Below are 19,291 nucleotides of genomic sequence, written 5' to 3'. Positions count from 1 at the left end.
TCCTCCCTGGAGCCTCGGGGAAGCTGGAAGGAGCCCTGTCGCACTCAAATCCTGTTATACCCTGGCAATTAGAGTTTATCGCTGTGGCACTAATCCCTTAAAATTAGTCATTAGTGGCTTAAGAACCATTTAGCGTCGGGTGCCCACTAATGAGTTGGCAGAAGTAGGGATCTGCCAGAAACAACCAGAACTTTCGTGTGCTGTCTGCACCTCCCTGGCTCCCTGGGCGGGCGGCCCCAAGGGGCCTGGACCAACTCCAGCAGCAGGTGCCTGAGTCAGCCCGGGGCTGGGGGTGCTGGTGGGAACCGTGGTGCCCGTTCCACCCGGGAGGGCGGGCCTCACCTGCACCTGCATGCTTCCTCCGGAGAGGAAAACCCCGCCATGGAACACAGGGAGCGTCCACCGCCGGCTGGCCCTGTGTCGGCGCTGGGTGGTTGGGCCGGGCCCCGGTGGGCTCTCCAGCTGGAAGGGGCCTCGGAGACCCTCTCTCTGTGGAGCGAGGAAGTTGGGGGCCGTGGCAGGGACGAGGCCCACGTCTGGGCGTCTGGACCCGAGGGAGGGCCTTGGCTGGCTTTTAGCTGCCTGGCCCCGACCCAAATCCTTCCAGAACATTCCTCTCTTGCCCAGGTTGGCATTGTAACCAACAGTACCCTTTGGGGGGCATCCCACCGGGACCCCGGGCCCTGGTGCTCACTGTTCCCTGTCGCCCACTGGGCAGAGGTGAAGAGCTTCTGTTGTAGCCCACCAGCCAGGACTCCCCTGGCCTTCCGGCCTGTCCCTCGAGGTCCCACCTGCTGCCGGGGCCCAGCTGGACAACCACCTCCTAAGCCATCTCGGCAAGAACCAGCCCCCCTCCCACCGCCCTGGACAGTGGCTGTCTGCAGGCTGGGATGGCGCCCATGTGTATAGACCTGCACGCGCGCAGGGTCTCAGCCCCCACCCCACCCACGCCTCCCTGAAGGCTTCTGATGGTGCAGGACGAGAGATCAGGCACTCGGCTCAGGCCGATGTGTTCCCAGCGCCCAGAACCGAGCCTGACACACAACGTCTGCTCACGATGGTCTGCGTGGACAAGTCCACTCTGAAGCCTGCACCCCCAGGAGCTTCCTCCCCATTCCCCGCAAGGAGCTCCTCTGGGGGCTCCCCTGGCTCTAACACAGGGAGCGGGTTTTGAGTGCCGTCCGTGAGACAGGACGCGAGCACGCTGGGGGCTCGCAGCACCTGGTGCTGGGACCCCTGAGCTCACCTCAGGCTGTGGAGGGCAGAAAGCCCCCCGCGCTGGGCCAGAGTCCCCGTGCCAACTGACTCACGGCCCTGGAAGCCACTTGACCACACCGGCCTGTTTTCTCATCTGTGGAGTGGAAACAGCAAAGGTCCCCCCCACCCCAGCCGTACTGATATCAAAGGAGCCAGAGGACTCGGGGTCCTAGCAGGAGAGCCTGGTGGCCCTGCGGCTGACCTTGGTGGTGACCCCGGGGCCTGGCCAGGCCCTGTCTCTGAGGCACACGTCCACGGTCCAAGCTCCGGAGCGGAGCGGAGCGGCCCCAGCCTCATTCAGCTTTGCTGGGCGTGGGGGCTCGGGGATGTGGGGGTTGGGGGGCCAGGGTGTGGGGGGTGTAGCCGGAGCCCCCCCAGGGTGTGCGCCTGGAGGTGACACGCAGGGCACGCTCTCCCTGGGCTCTAGGGAGCAGGCGGACCTAGGCCGGCCCCACCCCCCACCGCCAGTGGCCTCGGGACCCACTGTTGGCAGAGCCAGCTCGCTGAGCTGCTCCCCCCAGCTCTGCCGGGCTCAGATAGCGGGCTCACTGCACGACGTGAGCTCCGCGACCGCGGTGAGGCTGCCCGGCCACGGGCTGGCACCACCGATGCAGACGCATGGGGCGGCTGACGTCAGGACTCATTTTCCCCATGACTGGTGACAGGCCTGGCGTGCAGAGCTGCGGATGTCAATGAGGTGGGGCTCCGGCCTCCCACCCCAGGCAATCCGTCTTCTGTGCCCCCAACCTCCCGTGCGGGGGGGCGGGGGGCGCAGACCATCACCCCAGGCATCCCCGAGCTCCTAGGCCCCCGGTCAGCGGGCCCCCTCAGGCCCCGAGCTATGAGCACAGAGGCCGAAGTCCCTCCTGCATGTGCAATGTGGGCCCCTTCCCATGCAGGCAGCCCCCGTCCCCGTGCCCCCAGCCTGGCCTGCAGGAACCTCAGCCCTGAGTGCCCGGGTGTGTGCACGCTGCTCGTCCCGAGGGCACCAAACCAAGGAGGGTGGGACTGTGGAACCGCTGGCCTCTCCCGTGGGGCCTGGGGTTTTGGGAGACCCCCGCCCCCATGACAGGCCCACCCAGTCCTTGCCGCCAGCACTTATGTGGGGGTGCTCGGAGCCCCCTCCCTGGCCGGCCTCCGAGGCAGCAGATCGGTCCATTTGGCAGGCGGGCGACCCGAGTCTGGAGTCGGGGAGGTACCTTCACCTCTGCTCCACCTGAGCACCTCCTCTCTTTCATCTGCTAGTGATGGTGGCCGCTGGGCCGCCACCCACTGTCGCCTGGTGTCCAGGGGCTGCCCTGGGGCCAAACGGAGGGTCGGCAGAGCGAGCCTGTCAGCTCAGACACACACAGCGAGCCGGGCAGGGTGGCCAAGGAGCAAAATTTATTTCAGGGGGAGCAGGGACGTTGGCTGGCAGCCCCCCGACATGGCTGGTTTTGAGCGGTGCGTGGGTGGGGGCCCATGCCGGGGCGGGGACTGGAAGCGGGCTGGGACGGCTCGGCCCCCAGGCCTCGGGTCAGAGCAGCAGCACTGCACATCCTGGGGAAGGAGGAGGGCGGCGCCCCTGCCCTGCAGAGCGGGCGGCCCCCGGGCAGCTGGGCCCCCAGGCAGCTGGGCCCCCGGGCAGCTGGCAGGGGTCCTGGGCAGAGGGGGCAGCATGCGGCCCGGGCCGGGCTGGGTGCATGGGGGCGGCTGCCCACGTGCACCGTGGAGCTGAGGTGCGGCCGCCGCCGGGGCGCACGGCTGCAGGCTAGGCCACGGTCTGGCGGCTGAAGAGGTCGAGGGTGAGGGCGCTGAGGAAGGCCGGGATGCTGTCCTGGCGCAGCAGGTGCAGCTCGATGAGCTCCCGCACTGAGTGTGAGAATGCCGTCTCCAGCAGCTGCATCTTGGCGCCCGAGGGTCCCGTGGCCTGTGAGGTGGGCGGGAGACAGGGAGGACAGCGGTCAGCGTGGTGGTGGCCTGGGGGTGCCCCATCCCCTCCCCCAGGGGGAGCCGCGGAGACCCTGTCCCACGAGCGCTGGGCCAAGTTGCCCCTGGAGGGTCAGTGCGGGTGGGGGCCAGACAGGCACGGCGCTGCCCCCATGCCCAGCGAGGCCGGGCGTCTCCCCTTCCCAGCGGGCGGGGGTCTCACCCACGTTTCTGGAATCTAAAACACAGCTCCTCCCGGTTGGCCCATCCAGCCTTCCCCATCCTCAGACCCCAGCCGCCACGAGGACGGTGGCCTGCCCGCTCCCCAACAGTGCTGGAAGGCTGCGAGGCGCTCTGGGGTGGGGGTCCAACATCCCCCCCCCCCCCCGGGAGGTATCTCCCATCCAGGCGGGGCACGGGGCTGCTACTCAAGTTCACATCCATTTCTTCCCCATCACACGCCGTTGGCCACGGAAAGGAGGGGGTTCCCACTGGCAGCACTGCTGGGCTTAACCCTGCTCAGTAGGCCTTGCTGAAAATGCCCCTCTGGGCCTCAGTTTCCCTGTCTGTGCAGTGAGGGAGCAGGAATCTGGAGTTCTGCTGGCCTGCAGGAAATGGCTGTGGGGGGCCGGGGGGCTGGGCAGTCCTGGAGAGCACAAAGGGGGGGTGTGGTCCCGGCTTCAGGGCCTGTGGAGGCCGTGGAGGAAGACGAGTCTATCCCATGGAGACGGAGATAAACCTCCAATGCCTCAGCTCCAAGCACTGTGTGGGACCGAGGGCAGGGCTCCCCAAAACCAGGTGGCTGTCCCCTCATGTGCAAATGGGGAGACCAAAGCCCCGGGAGCTGGGGCCCGCCCTGGGTCGCAGGGCAGGTCTGGGCAGAGCTGGGCCTGGGCCACAGGGCCAGGTGCTCCTGGGGAGGGGGTGGAGGACAGCTAGGGGTTCTGAGCTGGGGGCGCGGACGAGGCCCGAGGCTGCCTGAGCACTTAGGCACGGGGCTCACAGTGCCCGGGAGACTCCCAGAAGCAGGGGGAGGCTGCCTGAGCCCGGACCGCACCCTGCCTGCCCTGACGTGGGCCGCACCTGCCAGTGGGCTGAGCCAGGTGAGTAGGAACGCCTGGGGCCCATGCTGGCCCCTGGGAACGTCTCCAGCAGGGGTGGGGGAGCGTTCAGGGCTCTTGCCTGCGGGTGAGCTGGGGGCACGGGCCAGGGAAGACGGGGGTGTTTGTGAGACAGAAGCCTGTGGCCCTTGAACCCCATTCAGCGAGGTGGGCGGCACTGGTGGGGCGGCTTAAGGGGTGTCAGGAGCTGAGTGGGGTCACTGAGGGTCAGCACCCCCAAAAAACAACTTCCCTCCCACTCTGCACATACAACCTGCTCAGCCCAGGGGCGGGCTGGGGACCACGCTGCCCCCCAGTCTGGAGAGTCCCCACTCCTGGTGACAGAGGACCCCCCTTCCTGGACAGCTCTCACCAAAAAAGGCTTCTCCACAGGGACCCAACCCACCCGCTCCCTGGTGCCGCCTCGGGGGGCCCGGTTGTACCAAGACCCTCGGACGGCGCGCAGAGAGCCGACGACCGCCGGCTGCTGTCCGGGGCTGGCCATGGCCCGCGGCTCCCGCCTGCAGGACACTCGCTCTCAGCCCGCGCGGCTCACGGGGTCCGCGTCCACGGCCTCTGCACGACGAACGCCCCAATTACAATGGAGGCAAATGATCCTAACGAGTGTTTGTCCAGAGAACGTGCGCAGGTGTCCGACGAGCACGTGAAACCCCGCGCGGCATCACCAGCGTGCAGGGAAGGGCAAGTCGAAACCACGGCCACGGTCCACGGTGGGCGGCAGTGCTGGCGAGGACGCGGAGCGGCAGGGCCTGCGCACGGCTGCTGGAATGGAAGTGGCGCCCCCACCGGTGAGAACGTTCTGACGGCTCCTCGAGGGTACACATACGACCTGGCAGGTGCGGCCCTGGGTGCACAGTGAGGACTGGGGCCGCGGTCCACACAGACGCCCGGCCACAAGCACTCCCGTTTCTAAGAGCCAAGAAGCGTGAACAACGTCCGCGGAGGAGAGGCGAACGAAACGTGGGGTGCCCCCAACGGGATAGGACTCGGCCACCGAAAGAGTGAGGCTCTGACCGCCGTTGCCACAGATGCGCCTCGAACACGTGCTAAGCACAGACCACCACGCTTGCATGCGGTCACTGATCCAGAGCAAGCAGAACAGCAAGGGCGCGGAGAAGTCCCAGCGTTAGACCAGGACGCAGCAGATACACGGGCGGGCGCCACCCTCCCCCAGCAGCTGCAGCGGGCTGCCCGCTCACCCCTGCACACCGCGGGCCTCAGACCCGGCCCAGCCTGGCAGGTGTGGGCCCCCGTGTTCCAGGCCTGGAGCTGCTCCCGAGGGGCAGGCGGGCGCCCTCTGCGACCCCAGAGCTGGAGCCGGCTCTGCCTGGCGTCCCCTCCGACGGCGCGCCCCATGAGCCCCGAGGAGCTGTTAGAGCTCGCGGTGCCGGCGCTGCCCGACTCCCCGTCTGGTTCGCAGCCCAGACGCTCCCCTGCCGCCTCCCTAGGGTGCCCACCCCTCCCTGAGCAGCCGACCCTGTTCCCTCGTCCGCTCCTACATTTAGCCTTTTCATAGTTCAACACAAACCATTTTTAAACAAAAGTAAGAGAAACCACTTGACCTTTTACCAAGAAAATCCTTTCATTTCTGCCTTCTGCTCAATTCTGAATTTCTTCCCCTAAATGTCAGGAGGGCTGATTCTCTGCAGCTGTCGGGGCGAGAAGCCGACACAGGGCAGGGGGGCGGTGAGGGAGGCCATGCACGCTCCTGGCTCGGCGGCTGAGGGACAGCCGTCCCCTAAACCGGGGACCCCTGCCCACTGCACTGGGGCCCTGGCCAGGACCGCTGCCCACCTGGGATGGGAGGTGGTCTTCCGGCAGCTCGGGCCTAAGAACGGCGTTCTCCGCGTGCCTCCCCAGATCCCCGTGGGCTGCGGGGCCCTGACTGTGCTTTGTTTACATGCATCACACGTCCCTCGCGGCTGCAGCCCCGAAGCCCTGTCTCGAGGAACAGCACAACTGAAGACGAGCCAGCGCGAGGCCCATCCCAGATGCGCCAGGACGCCACAGACATGGTGACACCGGGCCGGGGGCAGGCTGGAAGGAGGCGTAACCAGGGCCACGTTCTCATCTCAACCCACATCAAGGCAAAGCCGAGGGCTTGCGACCGGCCAGCCGCCACTGGCCACGCCTGCCGGTTCCGTTGTCGGAGGGGCCGGGGCCGGGTCCTCGCCCGAGGCGGTGTGGACGTCATGCGGCTGCCAGAACGTGCCCCCGAATTACGCAGTGCTGATCAATCTCTGCTAGGCTCTGCTGTGTTCAAATACCACCCGGTCCCCAGATACCTTGTAAATCACCCTAATTAGGGGCTGTTCACTTAAAATTAGAGAGCAATTTTTTAAGAAGCAAATTGCCCAGTAAGACGTGTTGGCTGTGGCTGGAAATACTTATGGGCTGACGGCTGGTCTTTGCCTCCTCTGCCCCAGCGTCTGGGAGCGACAGGCTGCGGTGTGGCCAGCGGGCGCCACAATGTGGCCTGTGCTGCCCACCGGCTGGCCGTCAGGAGCTCCGGCGGCCCAGACCTCAGCCAGGCCTCGCCTCGGGGCCTCCTTCTCCCTCTGACGGCAGAGCCGGGCCTCCCTCGAAGGGTTCAGCCCAGACCTCAGTGAGCAGGTCTGCCTGCCATGGCGTGCATCGTGGAGAGGGGCCAGTGCAGGGGACGTCGCGGGCAGGGGGGCTCTGCCGCTGCGGGTCGGTGTAAGAGAAGTGTGTGGTGCTTACACGACGCCTGGCTCCAAGGGGGCTTATTAAATGCATCTGGCCGCCCCTCAAGCCTGCGGCGTCCCAGCTGGCAGGTGCTTTGTGACACTCCTCTCGTGAGATGCCCTGAGTAGGGAACTGCCCCCCGAAAGCAGAGACAAGAGCTCCCTGTTGGCGGTCCCCTCCCGAGCCCCCCAACTGCAGGGGGTGGTGAGGCTTGCATAAGCATGAGGGGATGCCCACCAAGTGCAAGATCACCTTTTGCGAGGGCACTGAAGACAATCCCATAAGTGAAGAAACAGGAGAAATCCAGAGATTAACCCACTGCAAGGTGTGGGTCCTCAAGTCCTGATCTCAACAGACGAGATGTGCACAATGCAACAGAATTATAAAACAGGGAGTGGAAATGCTACTCTCTCAGGACACGGGGAGCTGAGTATCGTTTCTGCGAGATGGTAGCATCGCACCTCATCATGACAAGGGTCCATCACCTCCCGGAGGGAAACGCAAGACGGCCCGGAGCGTCTCGGGTCTGAAAACAGATGGCGGCACACATCACAGTGACTCAGGAACCTCAGAGAGACACGAGAGGTCATGCAGCACACTTCCATGACCTGTGGGTCGAGTGAGATGAAATGCACTTGCGGGGTGCACCGGGCAGAGCCACGGGGGACAGGGAGCGCTGGGTGCCCTGCTAGAGAGGAGGGGTGGCCCTGCCAAGCGTTGAGGCTCTACCTCGAGAGACCAGAGAAACAAGGGAAGGGTCCAGATCAAGGGGGAATAAACAGAACTGAAAACAGGAGAGAGAGCTACTGAAATGAGAGGCTGGTCCTTTGAAAAGCAGCAAAAAACAAAAAACAAAACAAAAAACCCCCCAAAACTGAGAGAGATAGGAAAATACAGAAGTTGCCAATATCAGAAATGAGATCCTGGAGCTGTTACAAAAATGATAAGATAACACCACAAAAAACGTTTACGCCCATATATCTGACAGCTGGGCACGGAGCAATCGCTTGAAAACCATGGAGCAGGAAAGCAGGGTCAAGATGAAGTAGATAACCTGAGTAGTTCTACAGCCATTAGGGAAACCAAATTCGTAATTAAGAAGCTCCTCAAAAACAAATCTCCAGCCCCAGATGGTTTCACTGGAGAATGTTACCAGATATTCAAACGAGAATTAATACCCCTTTTGCACAATCCCTTCCAGAAAACAGAGCAGAGGGAACAGTTCCCTGTGCAGAAGCATTTTCCCCGATACCAACACGCACGGCAGAGACACAAAGTCCAGAACGTGCAAAACCCTCAACAGATTTCAGCCAATCTAATCCGGCAACGTATAAAACAGATTCCTACACCCAGACCAAGGGCACCTCATTTCTGCGTGAGGCTGGTGTGACACTGGAGAACCAGCCAGGGTGAGCCGCCGGGGCAACAGGCCGGGGAGGGGCCCCAGGAAAGCCCCTCCCGACGAAAACCCTCAGCAGGCTGGGAGCGGCGCATGCAGCCAGCTCGCGGAGCGGACAGCGAGGTCCTGGTTCTGGGGGCGGCACAAGCCCACCAGTGACGTCGAAAGACAGCCGCACAAACAACCCCAATCCACCCTTTCAAGCCAAGCGCAGGATCCGTCCCACGGAGGGAGGAGGCTGGCCTCTTCACAGACGGTTCTGGAGCAGCTAGACATTCCTAGTTAAGCCGACAAAAAAGAATTCTGACTTAAACCTCACACCTCGTGCAAAATATAACTCAAAATCTATCACGGACTTAAACATAAGACATTAGAAGAAAAAAAACCCTTAAAACCCAGAGAAGAACCATTTCAGGATGAAACCGGGCAAAGGATTCTCAGACTTGACCCCAAAAGCACAACCCATAGAACAGAACAGGGGCAGACAAGCAGGATGAGCCCCAGGCACATGGCCACCGCTAGCTCCCGACAGGCCCGAGAGCAGGGGGGACAGGCCCACCTGGGAGGAGGTACTGCAGGCTGCACGAGTGGCCCAGGGCTGGCACTCCCGTGCCCTGGCCCTTCCTGTAAGGCCAGGCACAGCGCAGGGCGGCCCTGTGGGCTGAGCCGGGCCCTCCTGCACAGCACCAGCCACGGCTGCAACAGCCCGTTGATCTCTGTGACTCTCTGATGCTGTCTCTGCTTCACTCCCAGGACGTGCGGGCACGAGGCGGCCGCGGTCAGCACAGGGCGGTGGGCGAGGCATGGACAGCCGCCCCACGCGGCCCTGCGGCCTCACCTCGCCCACGCGCACTCAGATGCCCGGGGGCCAGCTCTCTGCTCCCCCACCGGCTCCAAGTGGAAGCTCGTGGCTGCAAGGCCCGGGGGGGGGGGGGGCAGGCTCATCGGTGGCTGCAGTCAGCGGCACGAAGACTCATGTTCAGATCCGTGGGCAGCAGGCACCTCACTGGACACAGCTCCAGGCGGCCCTGCTTGCCATGAAACCTGGCCGTTCCCATGTCGGCCGTGTCCTCGGCGCTGCCCCCGGGGCCGTCCTGTAGGAGGGAGGGTGGGGAGGCACGGGAGCCTGGGGACGCTGTGTGCTGTCCACTTCAGCGGGGGTGGGGGGGCTATGCGGGGACAACGCAGGGCGGGCACCATGGGCCAGCATGCACCGAGAGTGCTCAGTGCTCCTGTCCGCACCCCTCCCCGCCACCACTCACGTGCACCCCGGGCCTTGGCGGGTAAACAGAGTCCCCACACTCAGACGCTACCTGCCCAACGCCTCTCTGCTGACCCCTCCACCTGGCAGCCTCCTCTGGGTGCCGGCCCAGGGGCAGAGGTCCAACATCCGGGCCCTGCGGTTGGTCAGACCTGGCTTCACACCTGGAAGCCGTGCGACCCTGGGCGCTCTGGCAAACCTCGGGTCCTGCGTGCACGCCGGGCGTGGCTGAGGAGACAAAGAGCTCGGGTGTGTGAGAGCTCCTGGCTCGAGGGGACGCACCCAGCGGAGACCCACTGGAGCCCAGTCCACGGGGACGGGTCTTCCACCGTGAGAGGATGGGCCTCCCCCGCCGGGGACCAGGCCCGTGCACCTGGGCTGCACGCACACACCTGCTCTCAGAGCCGCTGGAGGAGAGTCTCTGCGCTGAGCAGGCTGTGAGGATATCAAAGCGCTCCCCGCTTCACAGAGAATCTGGGTTTCTCCAGCTGAGACTCTGACGCATCCTTAGAGCTGTCACGCGCTCACAGGTGATCTGGGGAGAGCGGCCTCACCACGTCGTCAGGAAACCACCGTGAACTTCCGTGCTGGAGAAAGCCCCGCGAGCGTGCACTGCGGTGGATCACGCTCACCCTTGTTCACACTCACACCCAGGGAAAGGGCACATAAACAGTGAAACGTAACCGTGGTTAGCTCAGAGAGTGCAGATGAAACGCGGCCCCTCATGGTTTTCTGCACTTCCCAGGTTTTTCTGTGACTGCACGTTCTATCTGTAATCAGAAGAAGTCCTGTCAAATGACATCTACGGGAGCTGAGGAGTTCTGAGAACAGGTGAATAAGCACACACCGTCCCTGCCACAGACACGTGCACGTGTGTGGGCTCACCGGCCGGTGAGCGTGCGAGGGGCCTGTGCGAGACCCAGCTATGGTGGGGACACCCGCCACGGCACCTGTCGCCGCCTGCTGGTCTGTAGGGCGAGCGTGAGCTCGGCCCTGGAGGGGCACCTGGCTGCCCTCCCTCCAAGCACCCCGCCTGTGGGCACGCGCGGAGGCCAGATGCTCCCCGCCCCGAGGTGCCCTGGGCCTCGAGGCCGGGGGCCGTGGTGCCAGTCGCCACACTGCCTGGCCCACCTGTGCTCTGCGTGGGGAGGCGGGATGCCTCGTCCATGCTGGCCACTAGGACGGTTTTCCGCCTACACACAGCTGCTCCTACTGCCTAGAAGACCGTCCCAGCCCCCGACCCCGACGCCCGGCCCCGCTGTGGGCGTGGTCTCCCTCCCTGTCCACTGCGACTGCCCCGCACCCTCGAGGCCAGGCTGGGTGTGGAGGCCCTTCCGGCCGCTGCCGCCCAGGGGGCCCCCAGAACGCCCTGCATGCCCCCGGCTCCGGTGCACGGCTGTTCTCCTCGGGACCGCCTACGTGGACAGGCCTGGGCAGATGCCGCCGCGTGAACCAACAGGCAGAGAGACACGGTGGCAAGTGGGTCAGGACAAACTGGATAGAATGCTGAGGAGGCTGTCCCGGCATGAAGTTCCAAAGAACGTGCTGGCAAAGAGGATGTCCAGCACGCAGGGAAACAGCTCGCCCAATTATCCCTGCTTAATTGTGCCGAGAAAACGTCTCAATGCTGCACGTTCTAATTATACCAGCGTTGTTGGAATTACCGCCCGGCGAGGGGCGACCTCTCTCAAGTGTGATTTGCGGGGAGGGCGAGGCCAGGCGCCCCCACAGTTGCAGATCCATCTCAAGCCCACAGTTATTATTATTATTCTATTTATACAGCGCTGCGTCTTTCCTACGGTGCTCCAGTTTATGCAGCTGTTCCTGCAGCCTGAGAGGGAGGGGCAGGAGGGTGCCCACGGGCATGAGGACCCAGGGTCCCTTCCAGCAGCCTAGTCCATCATAGGTCGTGGGTACAGGGCCTGGCTCCCCCCGGCTTCTCCACTCCTGGCCCAGGCCTCCTTCCCGGCCCTGTGCACAGACAGGACCCCCGGCGGGGTGGGAATGTGCAGGGAGTCCTGGGACACAGACACGGTCATGGGAGGAAGGTGGGGAGAACTGTGGGGGCTGGGGGCTGAGTGCAAGGAGCCACGGGAGAGCTCTGGAGGCCCGGTGTTCTGGAGAGCCTGGGTCAGATGGGCTGGACCACGTGTCCCCCAGCGGCCCTCAAGTGCAATGACACAGACCACACAAGAACCCGTAGGAAGCCCCTCATCTCTCCCATCCAGACAAGCTGGGCCATGCGGAGCGACCGTGTGTGGAGCTCACGGGGCAACCCAACTGTCTGCAGACTGACTGGCTGCAGGAACGGCAGTGACCCAGCTGGACACCGGAGCTCCAGTTGTGGTCGTCCCTTCCCACTCGCTGTGTGCCCACGGCACCTCACCTCACCTCTCTGAGCTGACTCCCCTCAGTGTAACAGGGCACGTGTGTCTGTGCTCCCACCTTGGACGTTAACTCGCTCACGTTACGACAGACTGATGAAGCAAGCTGCCACGTCGTGAGCTGTCCACGTGACGGGGAACGGAAGGGGGCCTCTGGCCAAGGGCCCGCGAGGAACTGAGCCTCACCCACACCCATGTGAGCGAGCTTGGGAGCCAGTCCCTCCCCAGGAGACTCAAGGTGGCTGCAGTGTGGACCTTCGAGAGCCACCCGCCACCATGCTCGTTCTGTGACAGATGGCTGACACAGGAGGACGGAAAAAATATCCTCGAAAAAGAACGGCCCCAAACACCTGAAACGTGACGAAAACTATAACATGGCAGATCCGAGAAGCCCGACGAACCCCAAGCACAGAAGGGAAGTGAAGGAAATGACACCAAAGCGCATCATAACTGATAAACCAACATCCTGAAAACAGAGGAAACCAGACACACGACCACAGAGGCGCAAGGACGGGGGCGCCACGGACGCATCGTGCGGGGAGCAACACCTGAGGAGTGCAGGAAGAACAACAAACCCGAAACCAGGGAACCCGGAATTCCATCCGAATGTCGTTCAGAACGTGAGAACGGCCTCAGGATGAGGAAGCTGAAAATACGGGTTCACGCGGAAAGGAGAGATTGAGCCTCATCCCTTCAGCGAATGACACGTGACAACATCTGCGCATCACTTAAATCTCTCCGAAGGACGACTGAGCGCTCACACGGCAATCGTCACAGTGTGTGCTGAGGCTCACTGGACGTGTGCCGAGTGTGTTTCAAGAGGCGGACTCGGCAGGAAGGTGGGAGCCGGGTTGGCGGGGTGCATGCAGACAGGGTGGGCTCGATGGGGTTCTCACGCCCCACATCACGTGAAGGCTGAGATAAGACGCACATGACAAATCCTGTAGCAACCCGCACAATAACACAAAGAATTATAGATAGTAAGTCAGAGAAAGAGATACAAGAACTTGTACAAAACGTTCAGCTAATCCAGAGGAAGGTAGAGAGAGAGGTTGATAGTGAGCTGACGCGCTCGAACCTAGTCGGAGCAGGAATCGGTGTAGACGTGAATGGCCTAAAGAGCCTGGCAGAAAGGCAGGGACTGCAGACTGGACACAGAAGCAAGGTTCGGCCACACGTGGCTCGTAAGAAACACACTGCAAACACGAGGGCACGAGTAGCTCAAAAGTAAAAGGATGAAGAAGATCTGCCGTACGCACATTAGCCAGAATCCGGAGTGGCTGCGTGGACATCAGACAGGGTAGATTTCAGAGCAAAGAGTATCACCGGGGATAAAGGTCGTTTCGAAATGATGAAGGGACTAATTTATACATGGAGTAAGAAATGACAGAAATACAAAAAGGGACAAATCCAGAATTACAGTCAGAGATGTCAACACCTGTCACTCTTTAATTGATAGAAAACATAGAAAACTGGCAAGATTTTGATAGATGGAAGATAAGAGATTTGACAATATTATCAAAGAACTCGATGTAACTGATGTTTATAGCACACCCTCCGGCAGAATACACATTATTTTCAAGTACATTTACCCAGAAAGACAACATTCTGGACCTTAAAACAAATTTCAGTGACTTTAAAGGGATTCATGTCATGCAAAGTATGTTCTCTGACCACAATGAAATTAAGTCAGAAACTAGTAACAGAAAGGTATCTGGAAATTTTCACAATATTTGGGAACTTAGTAACCTACTTTTAAGAAACCTCTGGGTCAAAGAAGGAAACAAAAGGGAAACCACTAAGTAATTTGAACTGAATGAAGATAAGAACAAAATACCAGAATTTGTGGAATCACCAAAGAAGAACTTGGGGGAAAATTTTAGCACTAAATGTCTACATGAGAAAAGAAGCAAGCACTCAATCAATGGCTTTAGCTTCCACCTTAAGAAACTAAAATAAAAAGGGCAAATTAGACCGAACATGAGAAGACAGAAAACAAAGATCAAAGCAGAAATCAATGAAATAGCAGAAAAACAACAGAAAAAAATACAACCCAAAGTGGTCTGAGAAGATTAACTAACGAAGCTGACACACTCTGGCCACACTAATTAGGGATAAAAGGGAGAAGACACTTGACGGTGTCACGGAACACAGGAGTGACGGCACTGGGTCCCACAGATGTCGGAAAGACAACAGGGAACATGACGAGCAACCGCGTGCTGGTAAGTCTGACGACTTAGCCGACATGGACCAATTCTCTGCAAGACACAAACTAACAAAGCTCACCACAAAGGAGATGGATAGCCTGAACTCTCCTGAATCCGCTACAGAAAACCTCTCGAAAAACTCTCCAAGGCTGGGTGGCGTCCCCGGTGAAACAAACAGTAAGCACTGTGTGTCCGGTAACAGACACAGAGGATGACACATGACCACGTGGGGTCTGTCCCAGAAAGGCAAGGCTGGTTTTCCATTAGAAAATGAATCACAGTAATTCCATGTATTAACAAAGTGAAGAAGAAAAGCCAAACGATGATCTCAACAGATGAAGAAAAAGCAGGGATCCAAGCCTCCATGCATTCCTCCAAACAATTCCCAGCACACCAGGATCGGAAGGGAACTTCCTCAGCGTGACACATGGTGCCGGGGGTAACCCACGGCTCACACCAGACTCAACGGCCTGAGATCCAACGCTCGCCCTCCGGTTGCAAACAAGGATGCTCACGCTCACCACTCTTGCTCAGCATCATTCTGGAGGTTTTAGCCAGGAAATAAGGTGAGAAGAACAAAAGCATCCAGTTTGGACAGGTAGAAGTGCAACTGTCTTTACTCACAGACAACATCATGGTCTGTGTAGGAAATCCAATCAAATATATTAAAAAGCTACTAGAATCAATACATGAGGTTAGTAAACTTGCAAAACAAGAGATCAATACACAAAAAATGAACTGCTTTGACATACTAGCGACAAACCTTTTACAATAGCATCAAAACATGAAACACTTAGGGATAAATACAACTGTATTTATAAACTAAAAGACAGTGCAGAATTGTTCTCTGGACCCCGTGTCGTTACGATGGACCTAGGAGCTCAGTGCAACCCGAACCAAAACCGTAGCAGACTTGTACCGTACACGTTGACCAGAGGAGCCTAAAACGAGTATGGAAGTGCAAACAGCAAGCAAATCTAAAGAACAAAGCTGGAGGGGGGACACCACCTGCCTGAAGAGAGTAGTGGATGGAGGGTGGTCCCGGCACACAGATGCCTGCCCAGCCCTCTCAGCACAGCCAGCGCGCACGGTCCTGCTGTGGGAGGCACCGTCCCTCCTCCCAGCAGGACGACCGTGTGCCCGCCCGAGGGTCTGGCCCTCTGCCGGGACTTCCCGGCCCCTCTGCACGCCTGTGACATTTGGGAGAAACTGACGGGGTCTTGGCGCCGGGTGGTGCAGCGTCTGTTTCTGTCAGCAGCAGGGCCGTCGTCCATCTACGGTGAGCCAGCAGCCGAGGGCCCTGGGGCGCTAAGGGCCCTGTGCTGTCGACAGAGCAGCCTGCGTGGGTGCGGGCACTTCTCCCCTGCTGGGCCCGGGCTGCCTCTCTCCGCCACCACCGCTGGGCACGGACTGCAGGTCCCGCGTCGGCCGCACGAGCACTGGCTGGGGGAGCCTGGCGCGTCTGCCGGCTGGTCTGGACCGTGGACATTAACAGGGGCCTGAGCCGCAGCCTCTCACCTGCACCGGCCGGGCCGGGCTGCTCCCGGAAGCCCGCGCTTCGCAGGCGGCCAGCGAGCTGACTGGTGGCCCGGGCGCCCGCGGGCACCGGGCACGGCCCGTGGCTGCTGTGGACTTCCAGAAAGTTCCACCTCCACGGTCACGCTGAGGCTCACCCGCCGGCGTGTGGCAGACGCAAGCCCCGCCGGGGGAGCCGCGGACGAAGCGGTGCACAGCCTGGCAGCCGTGGGAACAGGAACCTGCCGTTCGTGCCGCGCAGCCCGAGCAGCCCTGCGGTCCTCGCGCGGCCCGCGCGGCCCGCCCGGCCCTTGCCCTCCTGAGGCCGTGAGAGCTGGAGATCAGAGCAGTCTCCACCCTGATGACCAGAGTCCATTCTGCTCCGGAGCTTCCAGGCCAACTGCTTTCTGTCTGGGTCGGGAGAAGCCAATACGATGGCTCAGCCCTGGGCAGGCCTCGCACCGTCCCTGGCCCCTGGTTCCCAGCTCCCCGCGCCCGGCGAGGCGCTCCTCCTCCGAGGGGGTCCAGAGCAGAGAGGCTGGCAGGAGGTTCGGAGGGGCTGGGCAACCCGAAGCCGGGGCACATGCCCTCAGGGTGTGATGTGGGCCTCCCTCCCCCCGGAACGAGGGACCGCTGCCTGTGTGTGGGGTTCTGCTGGGGGAGGAGACCCCATCTCCCAGGCCCACGCCTGACCCTGAGTCGAGGCTGGATCCTGTCCCCGTGCCTACCACCCTGCTCAGCCCTTTGGCGTTGCTACCATCTGCAAATTGCCTTATTTTTCATCTTTGGCAAGGCTGAAAATCTGATCATGAAAGGAGATTTTCTTTTTTCTTTTTTAATTAGTACTTGGTAATATCACCAAGCTGTGAGTTTACGGCTTTGTAGATCTTGTGTTTCTGACGCTAATTACTCACAAAGGCTTTTTAAGCCACATTTCAACTCTGCAACTGCCATGCTGGTAATTAAGCAAGAGAGAAAGAGGCAACAGATTTCCACACGTCACACTCGGCCCTTCCGACCTGTGCTCTGGCTTCCACGTGGCCACAGTGCCTGCGGCCCCGGCGAAAACCCGGCCCTTCCCCAGATGATCTGTCTCCAGGCCTCCTGCCCTCTGCAATCCCGGCAAGGTGCTCAGGCTCCGATCCACACTCGGGGGCCACGTTTCAGACTCCCGGCGGTGGGAAAGGACCCGGAAGCGCATGAGTCCTGGGACCCCACATGGGAGGGGTGTTCCATAGCCGATGGTCTCCCGGAGCCTCCTGGGACGGCTTGGCCCGGCCGAGGACACACTGCCCACCTCCTCGGTTTTCCTTGCCCACGGCCCTGCGGCCCCTCGCTCTTTAGACACTTGCCGAGCACCTACTACGTGCCCCCTCCTTCCTCCTGCCAAGGGGAGGTGAGCATTGGGCTGTTGGGGTATTGGGAGGCCGTGTGCACCTCCGCCCTGCCTGTGGCTCAGTAGAAAGCCCACCTGGGACCCTCAGCCGAGGTGAGGTCCCCAGGAAGCCCGCCAGCACGTCTGTGGTGGGGGCACAAGACTACACGGTCCTCCTGCTGTGGGAGCGTCTGCTGAACCCCCGGGGCGCCTCCCTCCTCCCTCTTCCCTGGAGAACCCACAGCTTCTATGATGACGATCAATCAACCGAACGGAGCAGCGACCTTCCCCTTGCTCCCTGCATGGCTGGGCTGCATCTGGGAAAGGCTCCCAGGCGGGCTGGGTGGGCGCCGTCTCTGGCGTGCTCGCTGAGGGCCGCGGCTCGGGGACTGGACAGACTTTACGGGCCTGCCCGGCTGATTGTGCTGGGCCTTCCTTAAATACCATTGGTTAGTCACACTTCAGTGTTCTTTATTGCAATCCTATTTTAAGATAAAATTAAAACATCTCATCGCCAGAGTGTATGGTTCCTACTGAGTTTTTCCCCTCCTATGAAGGAGTCAAAAACAAAGATGGGGTGGCGATTCAGGCACCATTCTCGTTCCCAAAGTGGCAGGTCTGGTGGGGCCTGGTCCCCGAGGAGACCCACCCGGCTGGTGCACCCTGCGGGCTGTGAGGCTGCCTGCCCCAGACCAGGACAGGGCCGCGCGTCAGGACTGAGAACCTCCCCCCACCCTGCCTGCTAAGGCCGCCGCCATCCGCCGCCGCGTGGAGGGACGCTCCGGAGTCCCGTTTCTGCAAACACACCTACCCGACGGGAAAGAGGCTCTGAGGTATCAGCGAGCGGAAGCAACCACTGAACATTCACGCAAATCAGCGCAATTCCACTACGGTGAAAAGGAACTAAAGAAAGAGCCAGCGGTTCTGGCCTCCCCCGTGCCGTCAGGGGCTGCGCCGCGGGCCCGGCTCTCGCAGACTCTGGGAGGCAGTGGTTGCGCACACTTCTGCAGGCCCCTCCGTGACCTGCGGCAGGACCTCGTGACAGGGCGGGCCTGAGCCTGAGACCAGCCGCTGGCCGGAGGGACGGTGGGAGGAATCCAGCGGGGGACCGTGGGCGCCCAACGGGCAGAGCCTGCCGCGGCCGTGCGGGGGCAGGTGGGGCATACAGTGGGGGCTGCGGGACGGCTGGGGGCCAACACCTCCCCCAGCATTTCTCTTTGCCCTGAGGCAGAGGGAGGGGTTGGGGTGACACGGGAGCCCAGGGCTGCCCCCAGGATGACCTGACCTGCCTCAGCTCATGCTGGGCACTGTGCAGAGGGTCCCCGTGACTGACTCCATCTTCCTTTTGGGGCTTCTGGGCAGGGGGCGGCATGCACCAGAGGTGAGGGGCTCTGAGCTCGGCTAGAACGGCCTGCCTCCCTGGGCTGTGGCGTCTCCACCACGAACAGGGGCAGGACAACCACCCTGCACGCTGCTGTCCAGACGCAGGGCCAGTGAGCTGTGAGTGGGCAGAGAGCCAACGGTCACTGTCACCTCCTTCGGGAGTCTGTGTGGCCGGACAGGGGAGGGGCCCGCGGCGACGCTTAGGGCCGGCCTCGCTCGTGCCAGGCGCGGGCACCACGCAGGGCTGCAGGCTCGGGACGGGCGCTGTGCAGTTGGGCTGCAGGGGCTGGGGAGGGCTCGGACAGGGGTCCCCTGCTTCCCACGACCCCTCCTGGCAGACTCACTGGCCGCTGGGCAGCGTGCCAGCCAGGGGTTGGGAGGCCCACTACTTATTCCCAGCCCGTGGGAGGCAGGGACTCGCGTTCCAGCACAGCTGTGCCCAGAATACCGATGTAGGGGAGACCACAGCTCTGACCTCGGCCAATTAGGCAGCCCTCCCGGCTCCTTCACTGCCCACGGCTGAGAAGTCAGCAACCCAAGAACAACGGAAAGGAACCCAACCCACTGGCCCGTCTTGCTCTCTGGTTCGCAGAAAGGAGCAGGCCGACCAGCACGCCTCGGGCCAGGTGCGCAAGGCACCGCGGGCCACCCACCCTGGCTCTGTCCACGGGGCCCGGGGAGACGGTGGCTGGTGCTAGGTGACGGCCCCTGACCACAGAACCAGCAGGCAGGGGCCTCTCCCTGCGGCCGCACTCTGGGGGGTGCTTACTCCAAG

At 61.6% G+C, this 19,291-nt stretch overlaps 1 protein-coding gene across 1 annotated transcript in view; it reads right to left on the bottom strand.

Moving 5' to 3' along the window:
- Positions 1–2,621: 2,621 nt before the first annotated feature.
- MAD1L1 (mitotic arrest deficient 1 like 1) overlaps positions 2,622–19,291 on the bottom strand; it is a 285,464-nt gene continuing 268,794 nt past the window's right edge. The window contains exon 16 of the mRNA XM_044915187.1: positions 2,622–3,166. Coding sequence (XP_044771122.1) covers positions 3,008–3,166 — 159 coding nt within the window. The 3' untranslated portion in view covers positions 2,622–3,007. The remainder of the gene's footprint in view (positions 3,167–19,291) is intronic.

This window comes from Neomonachus schauinslandi, chromosome 5 (assembly GCF_002201575.2).
Source record: "Neomonachus schauinslandi chromosome 5, ASM220157v2, whole genome shotgun sequence".
In the NCBI taxonomy this organism is placed as follows: Eukaryota; Metazoa; Chordata; class Mammalia; order Carnivora; family Phocidae; genus Neomonachus; species Neomonachus schauinslandi.
Note: the sequence above shows the minus strand (reverse complement) of the source record. Positions and strands in the feature narration are given on the sequence as shown.